Source organism: Calypte anna, chromosome 2 (genome assembly GCF_003957555.1).
Source record: "Calypte anna isolate BGI_N300 chromosome 2, bCalAnn1_v1.p, whole genome shotgun sequence".
Taxonomy (NCBI): Eukaryota; Metazoa; Chordata; class Aves; order Apodiformes; family Trochilidae; genus Calypte; species Calypte anna.
Genome location: NC_044245.1, coordinates 32,926,022 through 32,947,234, shown reverse-complemented (window position 1 = coordinate 32,947,234; position 21,213 = coordinate 32,926,022). Strand labels below are relative to the sequence as shown.

At 40.0% G+C, this 21,213-nt stretch overlaps 1 protein-coding gene across 1 annotated transcript in view; it reads left to right on the top strand.

The window, feature by feature from the left end:
• Nucleotides 1–5,058, top strand: part of OSBPL3 (oxysterol binding protein like 3) — a 78,891-nt gene extending 73,833 nt beyond the window's left edge. The window contains exons 20-24 of the mRNA XM_030445112.1: nucleotides 252–396; nucleotides 1,712–1,856; nucleotides 2,557–2,683; nucleotides 3,333–3,455; nucleotides 4,915–5,058. Coding sequence (XP_030300972.1) covers nucleotides 252–396; nucleotides 1,712–1,856; nucleotides 2,557–2,683; nucleotides 3,333–3,455; nucleotides 4,915–5,011 — 637 coding nt within the window. The 3' untranslated portion in view covers nucleotides 5,012–5,058. The remainder of the gene's footprint in view (nucleotides 1–251; nucleotides 397–1,711; nucleotides 1,857–2,556; nucleotides 2,684–3,332; nucleotides 3,456–4,914) is intronic.
• The last annotated feature ends 16,155 nt before the right edge of the window (nucleotides 5,059–21,213 follow it).

Below are 21,213 nucleotides of genomic sequence, written 5' to 3'. Positions count from 1 at the left end.
TGTTCCAATTAAATCTGTTTTCCTAGGAGAGTCTACAAAGTACTTATTCTGCAACATGGAAAAAGAAAAATAACTCGAGGTTTATGGAAGGTGTAGAAAAAGAAGATAAGGCATTCCAGAAAAAAAATTGGTTTGTGGGGCTTTTGTAATCAAGTTCTGTGCAGTTTGTTTTTTGGGGGTTTTTTTTCAAAAACTGTAGGAACTTGTTTGAATATGGCATGCAGTTTTTCTTATGTGTATTTTTCTTGCAGTTTTAAAGACCATTTTGCATGGAACAAGGTGACATCTTGCATTCATAATATCTTAAGTGGGCAAAGATGGATTGAACACTATGGAGAGATCATCATCAAAAATCTTAATGACGACACTTGCCACTGCAAATTGAATTTCATAAAGGTAACCACAGCAATGTTGGCAGTGCCTTTTCTAACAGACACAGCAGTGAGTGGATGCTCTCTGCTGATGCTCAGTGCAACTGCTTACAAGCTGTATTTTCCTATAGTTCTGTTGTAATTACCTGTGATTCTTTGAGAAACTTGAACTCTGAAGGAAGTGCCACTCAGTAGGCAGAGCCAGACAAGAGAGAAGTAGCAGTTTTCTCAGGTGATTCCAATGGAGATGCAGGAAAGCAAGAAGTATGATGAAAAACCTGCTCTGTGTTTGATGAGAGAGGTAGGCACAAGGTGTCTGCTGCCAGTTGTTTAGCACGTGCTTCCTGCTAACCCATTGGCATATGCTGTGGTTGCACTCATCCAGCATCTCTAGGACCAGTGCTTCTGTGGAGTGTTTCACCAGATGCTCTTTTCTAGCCCTTTGCAGGTACTTGGAGGAGTTTAAGTAAGAGGTTGTGGTGTTACTCAAAGCTTTTGCATCAGTACAAGACATCAATACAATACTTCCTCAGGAAACACCCTTGTAACTGAAATGAAAATTAGTTTTTGTCAATGGATGACCTCTTCCTAGTCAAGGAAAATCAATGAAAACCTAAAATTATGCCTGAATTTCTGAGACACTTTAGCAAAGCATGCAAAGACAACTTACCTCAACCTGCATTTTCTGTGTCTGATTGCTGGAGAAAAGGCTGTGCTGTACACAGAAACAGACCATACAGATACAAGTGAAGTACTACAGCTTATTTATGCAGCATGGCATGCTCAGCAGCAGAAGGAAAGTTTCCTTTTCTTATTTGTTTTCCTGAATACTTTGTGCTTTGTAAGAAGCATTAGGTTGATTATTTTTTTTCTGAATACTTACTTAAAAGTACTGTAATGTATTTGCATAATTGCAGTAGGTATTTGGAGTCCAGTTTTTCAGTACTGAGAGCCTGAAAATCTTACACATGAAATGTAAATAGTCTAAACTGAAGATTACTGTATCAGTTCCTTGTCTTCCTATTGTGTGAATTTGGGGAAGATTCAGGTAACTGTCAGGAGTCAGTGTTACCTGTCATGGGGCAAAATTCAGGATCACCTATGCTTCTCACCTAGTACTGCCTGAAAAAAGCCAATTAAATACTATTCTCAACATTAGTATTTAATCAGACAATTAATAGTACTAACAGCAGTTGTTTCCATATGATGTTGTAATGCACACCTAAATGAATAGTTGTAATTCCAGAAAACCACTCTACAGCATGGTGCTACTGACATGACAAAATTGCTCACACTTGATCTCTTATGCACCTTTTCTCCCTTGGTCCTTTTAATTCTAGGCAAAATATTGGAATCCAAGTGCCCATGAGATTGAAGGGAGTGTCATGGATAAAGCTGGGAAAGTTGTGCATCGACTTTTTGGGAAGTGGCATGAGAGTTTATACTGTGGGACAACTTCATCTTCAAACTGCGTATGGAGAGCAAGTTAGTGATCAGAATGTCTAATTTACAGAATTTAAGATCTGCTTGAGAATAAGCTTGCAATTTTCATCTCCTTATTAGGCCTCAACTTCTTATTATTTCTGTGTGGAGTACTAGATTTTTATCATGCATTTAAGATTTAGATGAGAATACATGACTTAACTTCAGTAATATGGAGAACTTAATCCCATGGCTTTCTCCATTTTTCTCTTTTTCCCTCATTTTCATATTTGAGCATGAAATGGCTATTGAGGACTCTAAAAATGAAGTAAAAAAAAAAAAACAGAGAGAGAGAGAGCAAAAACTCTCCTCACTTCTTATGTAGAGAAGTGTTGTGTATTTCATGTATTAAACCGTAGAGGATAGTTCACAAAGCTGAACCCTCTAATGACAGCCATATCTGAACTTCTCCCAAACCTGTGGAGTTTTGTCTACTGTACTTTGGAAAAGGCACTGTGATAATGGCATCATCTCTATAACAGCTGTGTTTCAATTCAGCTGAGAGAAGATAAATCCATTTTGTTACAGTGCAATTGTCAAGGGGGGGTGTTGGCTTTTGTCACATTTTTAAAAACCTTTTATTCTCCCCGAAGTGAGACTGTGGTTCGGAGATGATCAGAAATGACTGAGGGGAGCCTGGAAATTTCCTTTTAAATGTAAGAGTATTTAACTGGAATTCTGAATGTACTCCTTTCTTCTTTAGATCCAATGCCAAAAGGTTATGAACAGTGGTACGGATTTACTCAGTTTGCACTGGAGTTAAATGAACTGGACTTGCAAACTAGGTCATTACTCCCATCCACTGATACACGGTTGAGGCCAGATCAAAGGTAAGAAGTTTTAATTCTTAAATATCTTCTTCAAGTAGTTCTTAATCATCTCTATGCTCACTTTACCCTAAGCTCAGACTATTTTTGCAGATGCCTACAGTGTGGTTTTATTCCATGTGCATATGAAACAGATGTTTTAATCACTCACCAAAATCTTGTCTAGTCATTATCATAGAGTTATAGAATAATATGGGCTGGAAGGGACGTCTAAATATTATCTAATTCAACCCCTCCCCAGGTATGGACCAGTGTTTCCTAGAATTGGCTCTTGCATGCTTCTAGATAAATGTCTTTCCAAAGATTTTAAAACCTTGGTACTTGAGGTTCCGGATGTGGAGCATATACCATGTTTGAATAGCCAGCACCTGAGACACTTAGAATTTCCTTCTGTGGTGAACGTTAGCAACAGTAGAAACTCCAAGTGCAAGAATGTAATATAATGATGACCCTGAGCTTGTTATAGGAATTACTTTTTATTAAGTGCTTTTTGATAGTGCAGTTGTCTGCAGATGTAGCTGTATGTAGCTGTTTACCTTCCAAATGCTGCAAACTGCTTACTGTAGAGATTAGATTCTGCACCTCTTGAGGACCTGGCAAAGATGGGGGACTGAAGCATCAAGTGTCTCTCTTATCAATGCTGGTGCTATAGGTTTCTAGAAGAAGGGAATATTGAAGGAGCTGAAATGCAAAAGCAGAGGATTGAGCAGCTACAGAGAGAACGACGAAAGGTGCTGGAAGAAAACAATCTAGAGCATCAGCCTAGATTTTTCAGGTACTATTTAGTAATCCGGATATAATTAATTGCAATTCTTAATGAAGATCTGTTTCTAAACTGCCAGAAAGCAGGCTCATTTTTTCCAGGTTTCTTCTTTATTCTTGATTTTTATACTTTGCAATGCATAGCACTCCAGACTTAGTTAAAACTCAGAATTATATATTGCTTTTTCATTAGTGCATCCCTGAGCTTAATTCTAGGTCTTTTTGCCTTGATGGCAAATGATATTTAGTAGTCTACATTTGAATTTGCCTGAGTGAATGTAGCAGCTTTGATTCTTTCAAGAAAGGTGAAGACATTGAGTTGGCATTGTTATCTTACTGAACTTCTGAAGTCAGAAATGTGCAGTTAGAGCCTTCAGTTTCCATAGCTGTTTCCTCTATTTCATGGGGAAATTATTATTATTCAAAGGGCACTTTATTTCTCCATTTTGTAAATCAATTAACAGAAGACTTTAGCCATAGAAAGACACAAATTATTCTAGTGAAGACATGGCCTACATCTTCTCTGTTCTCCTCCAGTGAAAGAGTTTGAGACAAGGTGAATGTTGTTTGGGCCTACATATTACAGCCATCAGATCTGGGATCCTAATTTTTTTCCTGATAAGAGACTGTACTTCTGAGGAACACAGAAATATTTTAAAATAGGTGCATAGAGGAAATAGATTAGGCTGTGACATATCTGGTATGCTTGTGAGCTAACTCATCCCATGTCAATTCCATCTACTAAAGAGAAGCAAATGTTGCTTCCAGCAGGATAGAGGCAAAATCTAATACTTCCTAATTGTATATTCACAATGAGAATTATGAATAAGGAAGAGGATATGAATCCGAACAATGAGGATTTGAAAACTGAGATTTGTGCTATAGATTTAAGTAACAGAATTAATTACTATATATAGCAAAAAAGTTACCTAGTCTTAAAATAGATACGAATTATATATTTGGATTTTCAAATAGTGATTTCTATCGCAAGCCTTGATTTACTTAAAAGAATAATTTGCTGTTGTGCCAAAAATGTTGTACATTAGATTAAAGGTGGCCTGATTCCACCAGGGTATGGTACTTAATGTCTTGCCTAAGAGCTATAGACTCTCTTTATGTAATAACCATGGTGAGCCATCTTTGGAGAGGTAAATAGGAAAGTTTCCACTTTCCACTCAAAGCCACCTTTGAGACCACAAAATAAACCTGGACTGTAGCTTTAAGTGCTAAGCACTGGCATATGACAGTCAAATAAGTGTATTCATCTCAGCTGAACACCAGGCTACTGAGATGCCCAGTGCAGACCTAACAGTTCAGCTCTCCAAGCTGTATTGCTGTGTTTGAAGGCTGTACTGCACTGCACGTGGTTCATGGGCTGGATTGGGTATCTGCATAGTGCTAGATTGCATTACACAACGTATATAGGGAAAACATAAGCTTAACATTTTGGGTATTTGGTTAATCTTTGACAGGAAATCTGATGATGACTCCTGGGTGAGCAATGGAACCTACTTGGATCTTAGAAGAGAACCTGGTTTCTCCAAACTGGACAATCCTGTACTCTGGTGAAAAAGGAGCTCAGTGAAGATACTCTATGCTGTATTCTCAGATCTGATTTAAAAGAAGAATAATATATAAAATATATCTATATATATAGAGACCTATATATATATATGTACACACACATATATAATATATGTGTGTGGCATGTGTACATGTGCAAGTGTGCATATCTCCAGAATTGTACTTAATTTAGAATCTGATAATTTGTTTCCTTCTCTCTGACTATTGCAGTGATGGTTTGAATGTATAAATACCCTGACTTCTTTTTATAACAATATTTAATAAATAGTTCTGAATGTTACCAGTGAGAGGACAAAGAGGAGCTTTCACACTCCTTTTCCAATGTGTAGCAATGTCAGTTCTGAGTTAACTTATGCCTTATTGCATTGCATTGGAGACAGCAGCATCAGCATCTCCTAGAAGTGCTGAGCAGTGAGAGTGCAAGCCTTAGGAACTCAGTAGGCTTCCACAGTGCAGTGAGTAGTTCAGCTATCTCTGAGATGGTATAAATTGCTAAAACAGATTATCAGCCAGTGCTGGGATCTGAGTTTGATCTTTTGCTGCCTGTTGAAGAGATTTAAATAAGCTTTTTTTTTTTTTTTTTTTTTTTTTTTTTTTTTTTTTTTTTTATCAGCGTTATGGACGAGGTAGTTCTGAGCTCACGTCAGTGGTTCTGCTGCCTCATACATAAATTGTACCTGGCTAAATGTACTGCTAGAAGTTCAGGAATCGCCAAAATTTTCCACTGGGAATCTTCAGATTTGTCACCACAACAGGGCAAGAGGAGGAGATCCTTTGTATATACTGCTTGAGCACTGACTAAATGAAAAAGCTCTTTTTCCAGTAAGCAAAATCTATACAGAGCACGAAATCCTGTGCTTCCATATCTTTCTTTGTTTTTATTAACCTAAAAATTGCAACAGTAAGACTTTTTAAAAGTAAGCAAGCTGATTGTTTCAAGCTAGAATTTTTTTCTTAGTATTTTGATATTTTCTACCTCTTAAGAAATAGTATATTTAAGATCTGATATTTAAAAATTACCATCTGCCTTATGGAGACATGTATGGAGTCTTTGATCTTCCTCTGTTTGTTTGTTATGTTCAGATAAATGTTCAAGTGTCTTGCACTAAATCAATTGCATCTCTTTCCTGTAATTTTATAACTATGGCTAGATTTGTGAATATATTGAACTCTGGGTCAGAAATATAGCAGGAAACAAATGTAGCAGAAGTTGCACTTTTGAATTAAGATTATAGCAATGGGCAGTATTTTTGTTGGTTTGGGTTTTTTTCCATCCAGTCACAATGCCACTGTAATTAACAGAATAATTTGCATTTTCTACCTATCTGCAATTCAAGACTGAGCTGTGATTCTTCAGGTCTGTTCTATGTGTCTGACTCCCTGGCAACAATGCAGTTTCCAAGTTTAGATCTATACCCTGTCACCACTGTCACCACTACCACTACCTCTTTTTTTTTTTCCTTACATGCCACTCTAGTGAGAGAAAATAAACCCAAAACTTGTTGGCATGTTTAACTGGCTTATGACTGGAAAGATTGGACAGGGCATGGATAAGGAAGACTCCTAGGGGGAACTAACAGCATAGAAAATCCTGCACTTTACTGTGTGCTGTGTTGTTCTTAAAGAAAAAACAAAACAGCAAAAGAACAGAAAAAACACAAACTAAAAAATGGATCCATGATTGATGAATACTTTCATTTTAAACCAAATCTGCAATGTTAGACTTATATTTGAATTTTGCTCTCTGATACCTGGAAGCCCCATTGTCTTAGAGACAGATGAGTGCTTTCTCACCATTTTTCACTTTGCCCATGAATTCTGCCTCACTACACTTTCTGTAATCTATTACCAAAGAAGTTAGCATAATTCTTTCTATTTAATGTGTCTTTCCAAGTCTTAACTACAATGCCAGCAGCTTACAACAAGGCAGCATTTGTGTCAGTATGAAGGCAAAATGTAGGCATTGATTACAAAGGAAATCCTAACCTTTGGGAGTTGTTTGGCTTTTCAAGGAAAGTGAGGATCTGTTCATGACTCGTTCCCTTCTTGTGCTTTACTCTTCTATGAACTGCCAAAACTTGGCACAGAAATGAGTTGCTGTTATTATTGTTGTAATTATCTTGCTGTTGGTAATGGCCATTTGTACTAAAAATAACATATATTTTACAACAAAAGAGGAAAGGGGAAATTTAAAAAAAACTATCAAAAAGGAGCAAAATTTGTGGAGGATGCATTAAAATTGCTCATCATCATATTTGGCAGCTACTGTGACTACTGTCTGATCTGACTGATGGGTTTGTATTTTTTGTGTATGGAGGGGATTTCCCCAGAGTTTGTCAAATGACCTAATAGTTGATAGCATCTGAAATGAAAGGACTAGAGGACAAAAGGCAAAGTTAAAGCATTGTAATGCATTAAAATTAGCAGGTGTTACATGAAAGTAATCTCATATTCGGTGTCTGAGTCGTGATTTTTGAGATATCAGACTGGCATTCTTTATCATACAATCTAAAGTATCTAAAATATATTTGATTAATGACCAGAGATATTGGGCTGAGTAGTGCCTTATATAATATTTTCTTCAACAAAATCCCTGTATCTGGAAGGTAAGCTTCAGAGTTTTACTACTATCTCAAGAAAAATAATCCCTGGTGATAATCCAGGACATTTCTTAAATACATGAAGCAAAATCATTGCACAAGTAATAGCTCCTTCTGTAAATCAAACAGACATCTGCAAACACGGTGTAGCCAGTTGTGAGTGATCTTCTGACCTCATGTTTCCAACTACAGTAGAGTTGTCCCTGCTTACTTTTGTATGAAATACCTGGGTTTAGTTGTTAAACTTCTCACTTCTGTATAGGAGGAAATTGAAGGAGATTGTCTCAATGTTACTTCTGTTTATTTCTGCATAAAAATATATTAACCATTCACAAAACTTATATACCCTATACGGTTATTTGTGGTAAGAGGTGAAATTTTGTTTCATTTTTGTTTCCCCAATCTTCAGCATGCAAAATGGCTGCAAAGTTCACATCAGCTTTCTGCAACATGTCTAAGATAGCTCTTATTTTAATAACTGACACTGAGAGACCTTTTCCCCCCCATTTATACCCTGAAGCATAAAAGGATTATTTTGCTGCCTTTAATACAAAGCAGTGACCCTCAAGCTGTTTAGGTCAATGGATCAATTTTAAATTTTCTAATGACTGTTGCCTGCTGTTAAAGCACCCTTATTTAATAACTTTATAAATGTTACTTAATATGATTTTGAAGGTCAGTTAGAGAGGCACTCATCTAGTGCTGCTTCTCATTGTACACCCACTCACAAAGCAGAGAACTCACTGTGAATTTACATCAGGATGATGGAGCAGCTCAGGCCTTTGGGTTTTAGAACACTGGCTCAGTTTTCAAAGTACACAGCAAAGAAGGAAGGAAAAAATCCAAGGAAACAGTGTTCACAAACTAGTTCCAGTTTTGCAGACTTGACACTTGGTTTCTGACTTTTGGTTTATAGTAAGCTTGGAATTAAGAAACAGCAGCATAATTTATTTAGGAGACTACCCTTGACAGCATAAGGTGCCCTTTAGACCCTTAATCATTGCATTCCTTTCTTATCTCTGTTCTCTGAGATGCATTTTATCTATTAATTTGTCAACAGTGATCTACCTTTATTTGCTGCTTGATATACAGATCGAGTAGAGTACTTAGGTTCTTTATACAAGGCTTGGAAAACTAGATGTGTGGAAGGAAGAGCAAAAACAGCCACAATTTTGAGAAGGAAGCATCCTAGAGATCCATTCCACCACCACCAAGATTTTGAAGGAACTGAAGTAGAATTGCTGGTTTCTCTTAAAACCTGGCCCCTGAAGGAGGTGGTGGTTGCAAGCACAGTCATCTTATTAGTTGGCAGTTTAGTACTGAAGCCAGACCACAGTACAAAAGGAACATGAATTTGTGGGGCTGGAACATCCAACCAAGGGCAGCTTTGGGATCCTTCGGGACTGCCCAGAAATCCTCACCTCTTTCCATGGCCCCACTTTTCCTCAGCTGTTACCCAGCCCTTTTTTAGGTTTTCTCTGTGCATCCTCGTATCTAAAAGACTTATTCAGTGTCCCATTTTCTCCTTATTAAAAAAAATAATCCAAAAAACAGGAAAACAGTTCGTCCTAACAAGCTTTTAAATGAGAAATGTTGCCTAAAAGCTGGGGTTAAAAACTTTCCCATTGTGGCCTACTCCTGCATCTTTTCTTAATTGTGAATGAGACTTTCTTCTCACTTGCATTCTGGAGTCAGACCACAGCATGGTAAGGGTGACATGCTATAGAGAGGTGCAGCTACATCTGCTCAAGCATACTCCTAATTCATGTCTTTCCATCTGCTTTTGTGTAAATCTCTTCTGTTGTCTCTTCAGATGACCAGCTTTGCAGAGCAAGACTTTTTCAGCATATCTCTTTTCAATACAGCTTGGTGTGTCTGTGTACAACTTAAACAGAAGGGGCAAGCTGAAGAGTGCAAAACCTGATCCACAGTACATATAGAATAGACAGAAGGGTGAAATCCAACTTCTCCACAGAACTGAATCCATCTTGCAAGGGCTACAGTCAGATGGTGCTATTCAAAGGAGTGAGGTTAAAATGAAAGTGTTTGCTTTTTGGTTGGTTTTTTGGTTTGGGTTTTTTTTTGTGTGTGTATGTGGGGGGTGTTTTGTTTTGGTTGAGTGTGTGTTCATTCATGGATTATGCCTATTATAAATAAAATTCACAGTATTCACTAACTCAGCTTTTCTGTTTTCTAGCTGCTGGTGGGTGCATCTTACTCCAGCAGGTGTGGGTCCATAAGAGACTGCACATGTTATCTGATCTATCTGTTGAAACTTAGTAAATGCTTATCACCAAATGTATTATTGTACTGCTCAGTTCTTTTACTTGCTGCAGCTTTTGAAAGCAATAAGAGAAATTTTCCACGTAAATAGTGGCCATGTGCTAAACAATTATTTTAAGCAGCTCCTTTTTTATATAAATTGTGGATTTGGTATTTTTGTTGTATAAAACAAAACTGTATTAAAGCTTATAAGAATGTTTAGGAGGTTGGTCCACAAGAGGTAGACTACAGCTTTGAGGTAGTTGGTATCCCTGAGAATCGGGCAGTCTTGTATTTATGCTAACAGTAGTTCCAGTACTGGAAAAACATACCACATGGATGAGGTATTACATATGAAAGCTGCTACATGCTATATTTTTTGTCTGTTTTGATAGAGCATTTGGGATTTCAGAATGAAGAATGGTATCTTACGTGTTAGAATTATAACCGACTGCCAGATTTTTGAGAACTTCTGTAGTCGGGATTATTCCTGTTTTCTGCTTCACTTACTCCAGAAATTTGTAATGATGTTGGAGCACCTTGATGCACAATTGGATTTACTGGTTTTGTCTCTGTAACCAATTTAGTTGGATGTTAATAAATCATACTTGCAAAAGGTCATAGAGCACCCTGACTTTATCCCAGGGGTTGTAAGCATCTTTCTTGAAAGGTTGCTGGTGAGAGCTGAGCTAAGTCTAGTGATCTGCTGTAGAGATCTGTGCTTTTTGGCAAAAAGGCAAGTATGAAAGAGCTTCCATTTGCCAGTAGCATTATTTATCACTCTTAAAATCTGTCTGGTAAGTGTGCAATGTTCCTGTTGTTGTTTACCATTTACCAGCACGGACTGTACAGCACTGTCACGTGGCTGTGGCACCAGACTCTGAGCAGGGAAAGCTGATGGAATTAATTTACAGCTGGAAGCTGAGTGTTGAAAGCAGTTTTTAGTAGACAGATGTGTAGCGTGAATACTATGTCTTAGCATGAATGTGGGAACTACAAACCACATGTTCTCCATCAAACAACATATAAACCCAAGAAAATGCATTACTTACTTGATAAAATGAATAACTGGAAGGAAATGGGATCAGTGTGATGTTTCTTCCCCTAGACATGGTGAGGGCAGGACAGGTGTGCCAATCAGATCTCACTATGTTTCACAGTCCCACCATATGTGTGTAAGATGCAACCTGTAATTCCTGGCTGCAGCTCTGCAGCACTTCTCAGACTCTGTGTGTACAAAGATGAAATGGAGCATCAAGGTTCCAGTAAGAGCTGGGAAAACTGGATCAATAAATCCATAACCATACAAAATATCCTCAGCTTTACTTAGCTGAATAAGGATAGAGGCAAAAAGAAAAGCATCTTTTATAGTGGGAAGAATCAGCTCCTGTTTTTTGAAATCCATCCATTTTGGTTCTGTATTGGATTAAGAACTTTGTAGCTTGGTGATCATGTCAGTGCTGATTAATTTCCTCAAGATCTAATATGCTTTAATTAGTGCCTGAATAACTAGCATTTAGTTCAAGTTGCCTGGCCAAATAGCAATTTACAGAAGCAGTAATACTTTCTTATAATTATGGATGGGAGAGGAAGATGGGAAGATATCCTCATTATTGGTGCCCTGAGCATGAACCACCTCGGGCAGCAGGAACTTTTCATGCAGAGAAATGGACTTGGGGTGAATTCCTTATGATTGCCTCTGGAGATAGTATCATGCCAAGCTACCCACATGTGGTCAGTAGAACCCAAACAAACCAGGCTGTTCTGCCTTCCAGAAGTGTGAGGTAAAGTTGGCTCCTATAGACCTTGCATCCAATTTATGCTGAAGCTCAGTTGTCTGTTCATTTACAGTAATCTCTATTTTAAAGTCAATTTGCTTACTGCAAAATGATTCAAACCTCCACAGCGTAAGGAAGAACACTGACAGCTGAGGAAAGCTTCCTCTGTGTAGCAACTGACACATCTTAGATTATTTTTCCTTTTTTAAAAAAAAATTTAATACCCCTGTTACATTTCTATCAGCTTGCAAACATTGCTCTCCATGCTCAGTTTTTAACTTAGACCCCCTCCAGTGCACTGGATGCATAAGAATTTGTGGTGTTACTCTGAGTTTTTAAATTAAGCTAGAAGCTGGCCAGATACCAAATTCTCCTGTATATTTATGAGTTTGTATCTTTGCTTGCTCTGTACCAAGGGGAATATTTAAAATTGCTATGTGCAAACCCTCATTTGAGGTAAATCAACATTGCTTTACTGAACTGAGTATAACTGAGGCTTAAGTTAACAAAGAATTTGACTCTCTGGGTTCACTGAAGTAAGTTTTCACAGACTCTTGAAACCAACACTGAATTCCTAGCAGGCAAAATGTTGTGTATGAGTATCAGCTGATGTCTGTTCCTGTAATTTCACAGACTTGAGGAAGTATTGACCTTCTCTAATGTGCTAGGCTATATTTCTCTCTGAGGATTTATTGAGCTAATATTCTACTTTCTATTTTACCAAGAGCAGCTGTCAGAATTTGATATTTTTTTTTCATAGATAATTGATTTTATTAAAATTCCTTTAATAAAAACTTGCTTTTGTAAATTACAAATATCTTGTGTTTAAAAAACATTTTAAAAAAAGCCATAATAGAGGCTGCAGTAAATCTAGTTTGAATTTCTGCAGTACCTGCCTTCAAAAATCCTTTCCTTCATAGATTTTATGAGGATGTGTCTGCAATGCCTAGATTGCTGCTGAGAGCAAGGAAGATTATGTAGATTTATCAGTGGGTGAGGACCTAATAGCTGAGAGAGATTTACTGTTTTATTTACTCTTGGGTCTGTTTTCAGTTCAGCCATTGACAGATTGAAGATGAAGTCAAGAGATCATCCTGCTTGTATTCCTTGTTTGCTACTTGGACTTCAGTCAATGAAACAAATCTTATAGCAGTAACTGGAGATATATAATAGCTATATAGAGGTTTTTGATGGAAAATCAATTTTCTTATGAAGTTTGAAAATTGTGCACCAAAATCTTAAAGCGTTTCATAGGAAAAATTTTTACTGAGGACTTTGCCTGAGGAAGAGCACGCTACAAGTAGGTCAGTTAGGGCAAGCTTGGCTTTTTCTATCTCAGTTCTCTAGGTACCAAAGAGTGGTGAGGAAACCCTGTCTTTAATGTGTTCCCTCTCCTCATTTTGGACATGGAGAAAAATTTCAACCAGAGACAATGGAGAGCAGAGAACTCAAGGATATTATATTCTCTCCTTTTGTCCATATCAGAAATGGGAAAAGAGAACTGGATGTGCCATGTTGCGAGAAAGGCCTTAGGAGCAGTTCAGCTGTATTTTATCTGTCATAAAATCCTACAATCAAAGAATGGTTTGGGTCGGAAGTGACCTTTAAGATCACCTGCTTCCACCTGCATGGGCAGGGACACCTTCCACCAGACCAGGTTCCTCCAAGCCCCATCCAGCCTGGCCTTGAGCACTTCAGGGATGAGACATTCACAACCTCCCTGGGCAACCTGTGCCAGTGTCTCACCATCCTCACACTAAAGAATTTCTTCCTTATGTCTAACCTAAATCTACCCTCTTTCAGCTTAAAACCATCATCCTTTGTCTGATCACTACATGCCCTTGTAAAAAGTCCCTCCCCAGCTTTCCTGTCTGTAAGGTCTTCTTGGACCTTTCTCTTCTCCAGGCTGAACAAGCCTAGATTTCTCAGCCTGTCCTCACAGGAGAGGCACTGCAGCACTGATCATCTTCATGACCCTTCTCTGGACTCAGTCCAAGAGCTCCACATTCTTCCTCTGCTGGGGGTTCCAGCAATCTACCTTCAAAGCTTCCTAAAGTTAATGCTCATGTGAATGCTTTTTGGTCTGGATACCAACAGAAATTGTTTTAAATGATAGGTGAAAGGAATGAGAGGAAAGAGTGTATATTGTTGAAATAAGAGTCTCTGCACTGCAGTGGAGTCACAAGGCCCCAGCAAAAGACTGCAGTTCCTAGTAGTGGCTGCTCATTATTTTGTTTCATACCAACAGTTTTTTCCAGGGCACAGCTGGTCTTCCTTCTCTTGTAGAAACTGCATTGCTCACACTGTGGTGCATTGGCATTGAGGTGCATTTGTGAGGCTGGATGATAACTGCAGAAGAACCAAATAAACCCTAGCTCAAGGTGAAACAAACCAACCCTGGCTGAAGCTGACTGCGGCCAGTTCTGTAGGAGGAAGTTCAGTCCCATCTCCCTGTACTGGCAATAAGAAAACCATCCACCCAGGGCTACTTGCATCACCCTTTACTCACTCAAATCAATGTCATTCACACAAACAAGAGCAGTACAAGCAGCAAGGACACCACTTTCAATCCTGTGATAGAGAAATAAAATACATTTTTGTGTCAGAGAACAGGCTAGCACTTGGTTTCAGATGTCTGATTCTTTGGGGTTTTGTTGGTTTTGTTTTGTTTTTCTAGCATAGTGAATACCTTGATCTGTATGTGTAACTGCAAAATAACAAAGTGGTGTTATTGGTGTGGCTCTAGCCTTAGCCATCACCTGTACAAATCTGCAGGACATTGCTCCTGTGTGCTGATTCCCTCTCTGTTCAGGGCAGCTGCAGCCTTGTACACCTGGATCTGTTTGACCTTCTGCAGCCCGGTTTCGGGTACCTCGCTGTCTTTTTGGGCAACACTGTTGGCATCATACAAAAAGAACTCTCCTACTTCAGCTGCCCACAGTTAAGAGCTGCCTGCCAACCCCTGCTCCCGGTTTCCAAAAGAAATTATTCTTTCCCCCTGCTTCCCTCTAGCGGAGAAAACCCAGGTATGTTCTTCCCCCAGTGTCCGCAAGATGTCGAAATGCACACCCTAAGCATGCTACTACTATAAAATAAAAATGTAAAATACAGTGGCTTTAAAGGGAAACCTTAGTCTTGGTACCCAGCCGGCATGAATTATCAGCCCTGTGCAAAATGGGATGAGTTTTCTTCCTTTTGTTCACCCTGTGTGTTTCCACAGCAGAAGGTGCAGACAGCTGCTGGCAGCTCCTTCTGCAGGGATCGGGGGGAGCCCCAGGAGCCCTCACTCCCCCTCTAGTGGCCATGTGGCCTCACAGCTTCTCGGGACCCTCTGGAGCCAATGGCTCCTTTGCCATTGCCAGAATCTCTATTTCTATCTTTGAGGATACTTAGAAATGCATTTACTTTGATCTCCTGAAGAAACTCTTTTCAGATTGCCCTGGAACAGGAATTCCACTTGTTTTGTTCTGAGAGATTGAGCTGACATGTAACAGGTACTGAGAATGGGGGTTGAGGAGTTGTAAAATAATTGGGAGATAGAACAAAGGAGGCACACACAAAAAAATAAACAAAAAAAACAGGTGAGAATCAACATTTGTTTTAAATCATAATAAAGCTATTGCTACAAATGTTTTAGTAGTTGAAAACAGGTGTCTGGTGTTATTTAACGAAATATTGATTGTAGCTTCTGAACATGTTGCCAGGCTTGGCTACAGCTGTGCTCCAGTTCTGTGTCAGTGTAACACAAACACCATCCCTGGCTGTCCCGTGAGGAACTGCAGTTGCACACTGTGCATCTTTCAGAAAATTCTGCCCAAAGCAGTTGCTCCCCTTTTTGGACAGTGAGGGTTTTTCAGGGCACTTGTGTGTACACATCCATTCAGAGGATGCAGGAGGAGCTGTGTGAGCCATGACACAGCTGTGGAACAGAAGAAAAGCAGCTTTCCTTGGCCACAGCCTCTTCCCAAAGGCCATTGAACTCCTTTCTCCAGTTCTTGTGCTAAGCTTTCTATGTATGCTTTAGATGTGCTTTCCTTAGTTCCTCCATTTGCTGTGACTTTAAGGTTGTCTTATAGATAACAAAATCAATATGAACTACACTAATTTTAGGATCACATTATTTTTTATCGATTCCAAAATGTAGCAGTAGAGCAATTATGAGTGGAAGAATGATTTATTAAATCAATGCATGTTTTGTAATCATTTACATTTGTAATCACATACCTAGCTGCCCATAGTACTTGGCACCATATAACTATGCTTTGAATAGTGCTGCCATGTGCTGCTCAGTTGTATTCTGGAAGAACCCTGCCAGAGTGTTTACAGTGTGAAAATGTGTGTGCGCAGAGATACAAAGGTGAAGGACCTCATTTTTGGAGGCTCTGTTTAGTGTTTTATTGACAAAAAAAAAATCCTAATCTTTGTTATTTTAATACAGTTCATCATTTGATTTTGTAGGTTCCTGTTCCAAAATTCTGAAGCATAGGAAATAAGCTTAATTTCAAATTTTGTTACTGATACTTTTTCTAGACTTCTATAGTTTAATGTGGAATAATATGCTTTTAAAATAACTTTATATGGGACTAACATAAATGTTTAGGGCACCTACAATAGTTTGATAGCCAGTCTTTTTGCTAATTTCTGAGGAAGTCCTACTACTGAGTAGCTTGAACAATATAGCAGCCAGATGGGTTTTCATAAAGCATTAATGAGACCAGATGGTTTGTAATAAACTATTATGGAAGAAGATTTTTTGAGACATGCAAGGAATGTTACCTATTCCTAAGTCTTCATATCATTACTGTAAAAGCAATAAAGTTCTGTGGCTGCCATCTCATCTACAATTTAAAGTTAGAAGCACTTAGTTCATAGAGCTTCATGCAAACTGTCCTCCATGTTATTGTTACAGACATCACTGGGCGACCCTTTAGGTAACCACAATCTATTAGACATGATCCTAGCCAACCCTTTCTAACATTTTTCTTAAAATCATGGCAAAATACAAGGTTTTCATAGGCAGATCTTTAGAAAGTTACAGCCACCCTAAAACACAGTCCCCACAGGGACAAGAGGGCTTTTACGGTGCCACAACCCCTGTGCTGCAGAAAGGTGGATATAGCACTATTTCCCCCCATGCCAACATCAGTACCTGAGACACCAAGATCTGACTGCATTACAGCAAACAGACTACACAGCGTTGTAGTGAAATGAGGCAACCAGGTACCACTAATTGCCAGGGAGTTGGCATGAGCTTGTGTTAAGCCCACCTGGGCCTTTTATTGGCCCCCTAATCCTGCTCATGCACAGTGGGGGCCCACCTTAATCAGGCACAGGTGGGCTTAACACAAGCTCATGTCCACTACCTGGCAATTAGTGGCACCTGGTTGCCTCATTTCACTACACAGCGTTGTACAGAACACGTCTGCCTCCTCTTGCATCTCAGCCTGGAACTTCTTATTTGTTCTTCCAAGGGATTAGAAGATCCAGAAGTGAATTCTTGGGTCCCTGGACAGAGCAGAGCCGAACCTGACAATAAAACAGCCAGGCTATTGATTAAGAGTGGCCAAACTCCTCTCAGGGGCAAAAGAAAATAATCTTCAGGTGGTTAAAGATGCCACCTCCCCATCACCACCATCAAGGGCTGAATGGGCAGACGTTCACACCAACAGCTATGAAATGCAGTCTATGAACATCTTTATGGCTACTTAGGACTCACAGGGTCCCTCCTGGCTTACCCTGCCCTCCCACTCCTCCCCCCTGAGCAGGACACAGGAACTTGCTGTTAGCTGAACCTGTGGGTAGCTCCTGGCTCTGCAGGAGGAGGAGAGGGAGAAAGCTGCTGTTTGCAGTTTTGGTGGACTGAATGGTACAGGTGAAAACTACACAGCATCCCACTGAAGCAGGAGATGAATTTTAATGTGAAACACAAATAAGGTTTGTTAGCTGGTTTGAAAGAAAGAAGAGAAAGAAGAGAAAGGAAGATGAGAAAGAGGAAAAGGAAAGGAAAGGAAAGGAAAGGAAAGGAAAGGAAAGGAAAGGAAAGGAAAGGAAAGGAAAGGAAAGGAAAAAGGAAAGGGAAAAGGAAAGGAAAGGGAAAAGGAAAGGAAAGGAAAGGAAAGGAAAGGAAAGGAAAGGAAAGGAAAGGAAAGGAAAGGAAAGGAAAGGAAAGGAAAGGAAAGGAAAGGAAAGGAAAGGAAAGGAAAGGAAAGGAAAGGAAAGGAAAGGAAAGGAAAGGAAAGGAAAGGCAACCTGGTCACATCTTTTATTCTTACAAAAATAAATAGGGGAAAAAGAAGTTCATTCTCTTGTTGGGGATTTGGCTTATGTGGTGCTGGATGCCCTTAAAAAGCCTTGCAAGCATCCTTCTTTTCCAAATGAGAGCCCAAAATAGTTTTAGTCTTTCTTTCCATTTCTTCCAGAGAACTGAAACCAGCAGACCCTTCTTCAGCCAGTGTGAGGCATGCAGCAACACAGAGCTTTAGGCAACCACTTGATCAATCAATATATAGGCTGAATTTCTGTGAGTGGCTTCTAGCCAAGCTGGATGCAGCCTGAAACAACTCACAGATGGCTACGAGGCATTACATGTCATTAAGACTGCTGTTAATACTGATCCCATGAAAGCACTAAAAAAATGTTTTTATGGTACAAAAATCTGAGACAACCACTCTCCCTCCCAAAAAAAGCCATTTAAGAAATTCCCCTTTATAGCCAAAGGGGAATTAGACGCAGATCCTAAGGGCAATGGTTGGAAGAAACCGAGACAGATGATGCCACCACACACACGGCACTCAAATTGAAATGCCAAACGCTTACAGGATGCAAAGCCCTTTTCTGTACCTGGCAAGAATAACCATTCGGCAATGCTGACACCTCGTGGTGGCCTGCTCAATGACTTCTTTGGTATCACGCCTGAGGAATTTCACACAGAGGTGTCAGAAGAGCATACAACTACTGTGTTGGGTTCTTCTCTTTCCTTTGAGACTGTGTTGTTAATCACTTATTATGTGCATTACTTATTTTTTAAATCGTGGCTGTGAATTTTTCATATCGACTGCCTCATTTATTTAAATGAGGTGGCCAAATCTTGTCCTACCCCCAAAGCTGAAGGATCTTCTAGTCCAGAAGTATGCACTTTGTGCTTCAGCTCAGGAGATGGAGCGCATGGCAGACAGATCCCAATGCAGACTGCACTCACAACCTGTTTTTCTCTCATGTTCTCCCTGTGTGCTGCAAGTTCTGACTGTACAGTACACCCGAACAGCATTGTCACAAAGACTGATGGCTAAAGGTGGGTATTCAGCCCTAAATGTCTCCTGTTTGCAGGCAGTCTTGATACTAGTCTTCTGAGGTCTCTAAGTTAACTGCTGTACAGCCCACAAGCTGTTTGCTGATACCCAGGCCTATGCTTCTGTCTCTTCTCATTAGTGAAAAGAATCTTAAAACCATTCTATGCTGGCTTGTGTTTTTCAAGCAGATAGAAGACTCCTGCCTGAAGACTTTTCTTTAAAAGATTTACATATCCTGGGTGCAGGCAACCCTTGTTTGGTGTACACCCAACCACCAGCAACATCCTTAAAACCATGAGCAAGTTTCACTGTTTCTGTGTCCTCCCTCCCTAGCAAATATTTCCATGGTAATGTGGTTCAGTGCAACTTCCTGGCTTGATTTCTCAAATTGTGCCTTAGCAGACAGTTGCATTTGAAATGAATCACACATTGCCACTCCCTGGAAAAACACATGGTAGCTGATGAAATGTGTGCTATTACTGGCCACTGTGGGGGATTATTACTGGAGTGATTCTGCAGCTCTCTGAAAAAGAGACCTCCCTAGGATGTGTGGGTGCTTTTTCTCAGGATGAGGCTGTAAGAATAGAGATAGCCCCTAAAAAGTAAATTATCACACATGCAAATACTTAGTTCCGTTCAAGCTATTTGTTCAAATTTCTGAATGCAGGTGCAACCACAGAAGGGAATCTCTTTATCACTGATTCACTAAGGATGTCACTTGGGGGAATCAGAGTGAATTAAAATCTGCTGAAACTAATTGGAAGCTCTGGATACCATACATAGTTAAGCAACAGAAGAAATGGCTGATCCTTTAGCTATAGGCATCAACCACTACCTGCCACCTGGGACCACTCATTTAAGGACATGCAACTTTCAACTTCCCTGTGATCCAAAATCCAGGTGTTAATCCATGAAGATCTGATGACCCCAGTCTCAGATGTTCTCTCTTCAAACCAGAAGGGAAACCTAGCCTGTGGCATAGTTCACTTGAAGATTTCTTTGGTGTTTACTACCTTGAAAACTCACTTCTTTGGTTTCTGCAGATTTATTTATTTCACACTGGATCATTCCTTTGATATCATAAACAACCAGGTTGTTTTATGCTGGTGTTGCATATGCTGAGTTGTTATGCTGAGATACAGTGATGGAACTCAGAATCTCATACTGCGGTTCACAAACTGTCCTTGTGCTCCATTTACCACATTTCTCATTTTCCACAGTGATGCTTGGCTTGAAAGCTCCCATCTGAAGCACTGCATAGCCAAAATACAAGCACCACACAGCTGCACCCTCACTCTCCTCCAGTGGGAGGACAGTAACAGTGAAAAAACTTATGGGTTTTAGTTAAAGTTTCTATATCGTTTAAGATGGTTTAATAGGTAAACAATAGGTAAAGCAAAAGCCACGCACACAAGCAAAGCAAAATGAGGAATTTATTTACTACTTCCCTTCAGCAGATGGGTTCAGCCACCTCCAGGAGAGCAAGGCTTCAGCACCCAAAACGGCTACTTGGGAAGACAAGTGTCATCACTTCAACTGTCCCTTTCTTGTTCCTCCAGCTTTATATATCAAGCATGCTCATTTCAAGGTGCAGACACCCCTTTGTTCAGCTGTCCTGGTTGTGCTTCCTCCCAGCTTCTTGCACACCTCCACACTTAGCAGAGCAGGAAAAGTTGGCAAGGTCTTTATTTCTTACCAATAACCAAAAAAAAATCCGTATTTATACATAATTGTGGTAACAAATCCCATCCTGAATCCAAAACACAGCACCATTTTAGCTGCTATGAAGAATTAGCTCTACCTTCCCTGAACCCAACTTTGCAAGGCCATCAGCACCGACCCTAAAGCTGCAAACCTGCAGCCAGACACACACCAGGGCTGCTGCTTCGGGATTTCCCTCACAGACTGCTGACTCTCTGTGCTTCTGACCACGGCCAACCAAGCCACGTTTGAAAGGACGCCACAAAGACTTCCTTTTAAAATTGTGTCGCAGAGTATCACTGCCAGACACCTACCCCGAAGGAAAAGCAGCCGTGATGCCCCAGCCCTGGCTGGGCCCCACCTCAGCCCCTGGCATGGCCGCGTCCCTGGGACCCCGACACTGTCTGCCACGCTGCTCAAGCCCTGCGCACGATGAGGCAGCCGGGCAGGGACAGGCAGGCGGGAGGGAGGGCGAGAGGGAGCGGGGTACAAGGAGCCCCGGGGTTCCGCAGTTCTGACAGGGGCAGGTCCGGGCCCGCTGCCTCCATGTGCTGCGG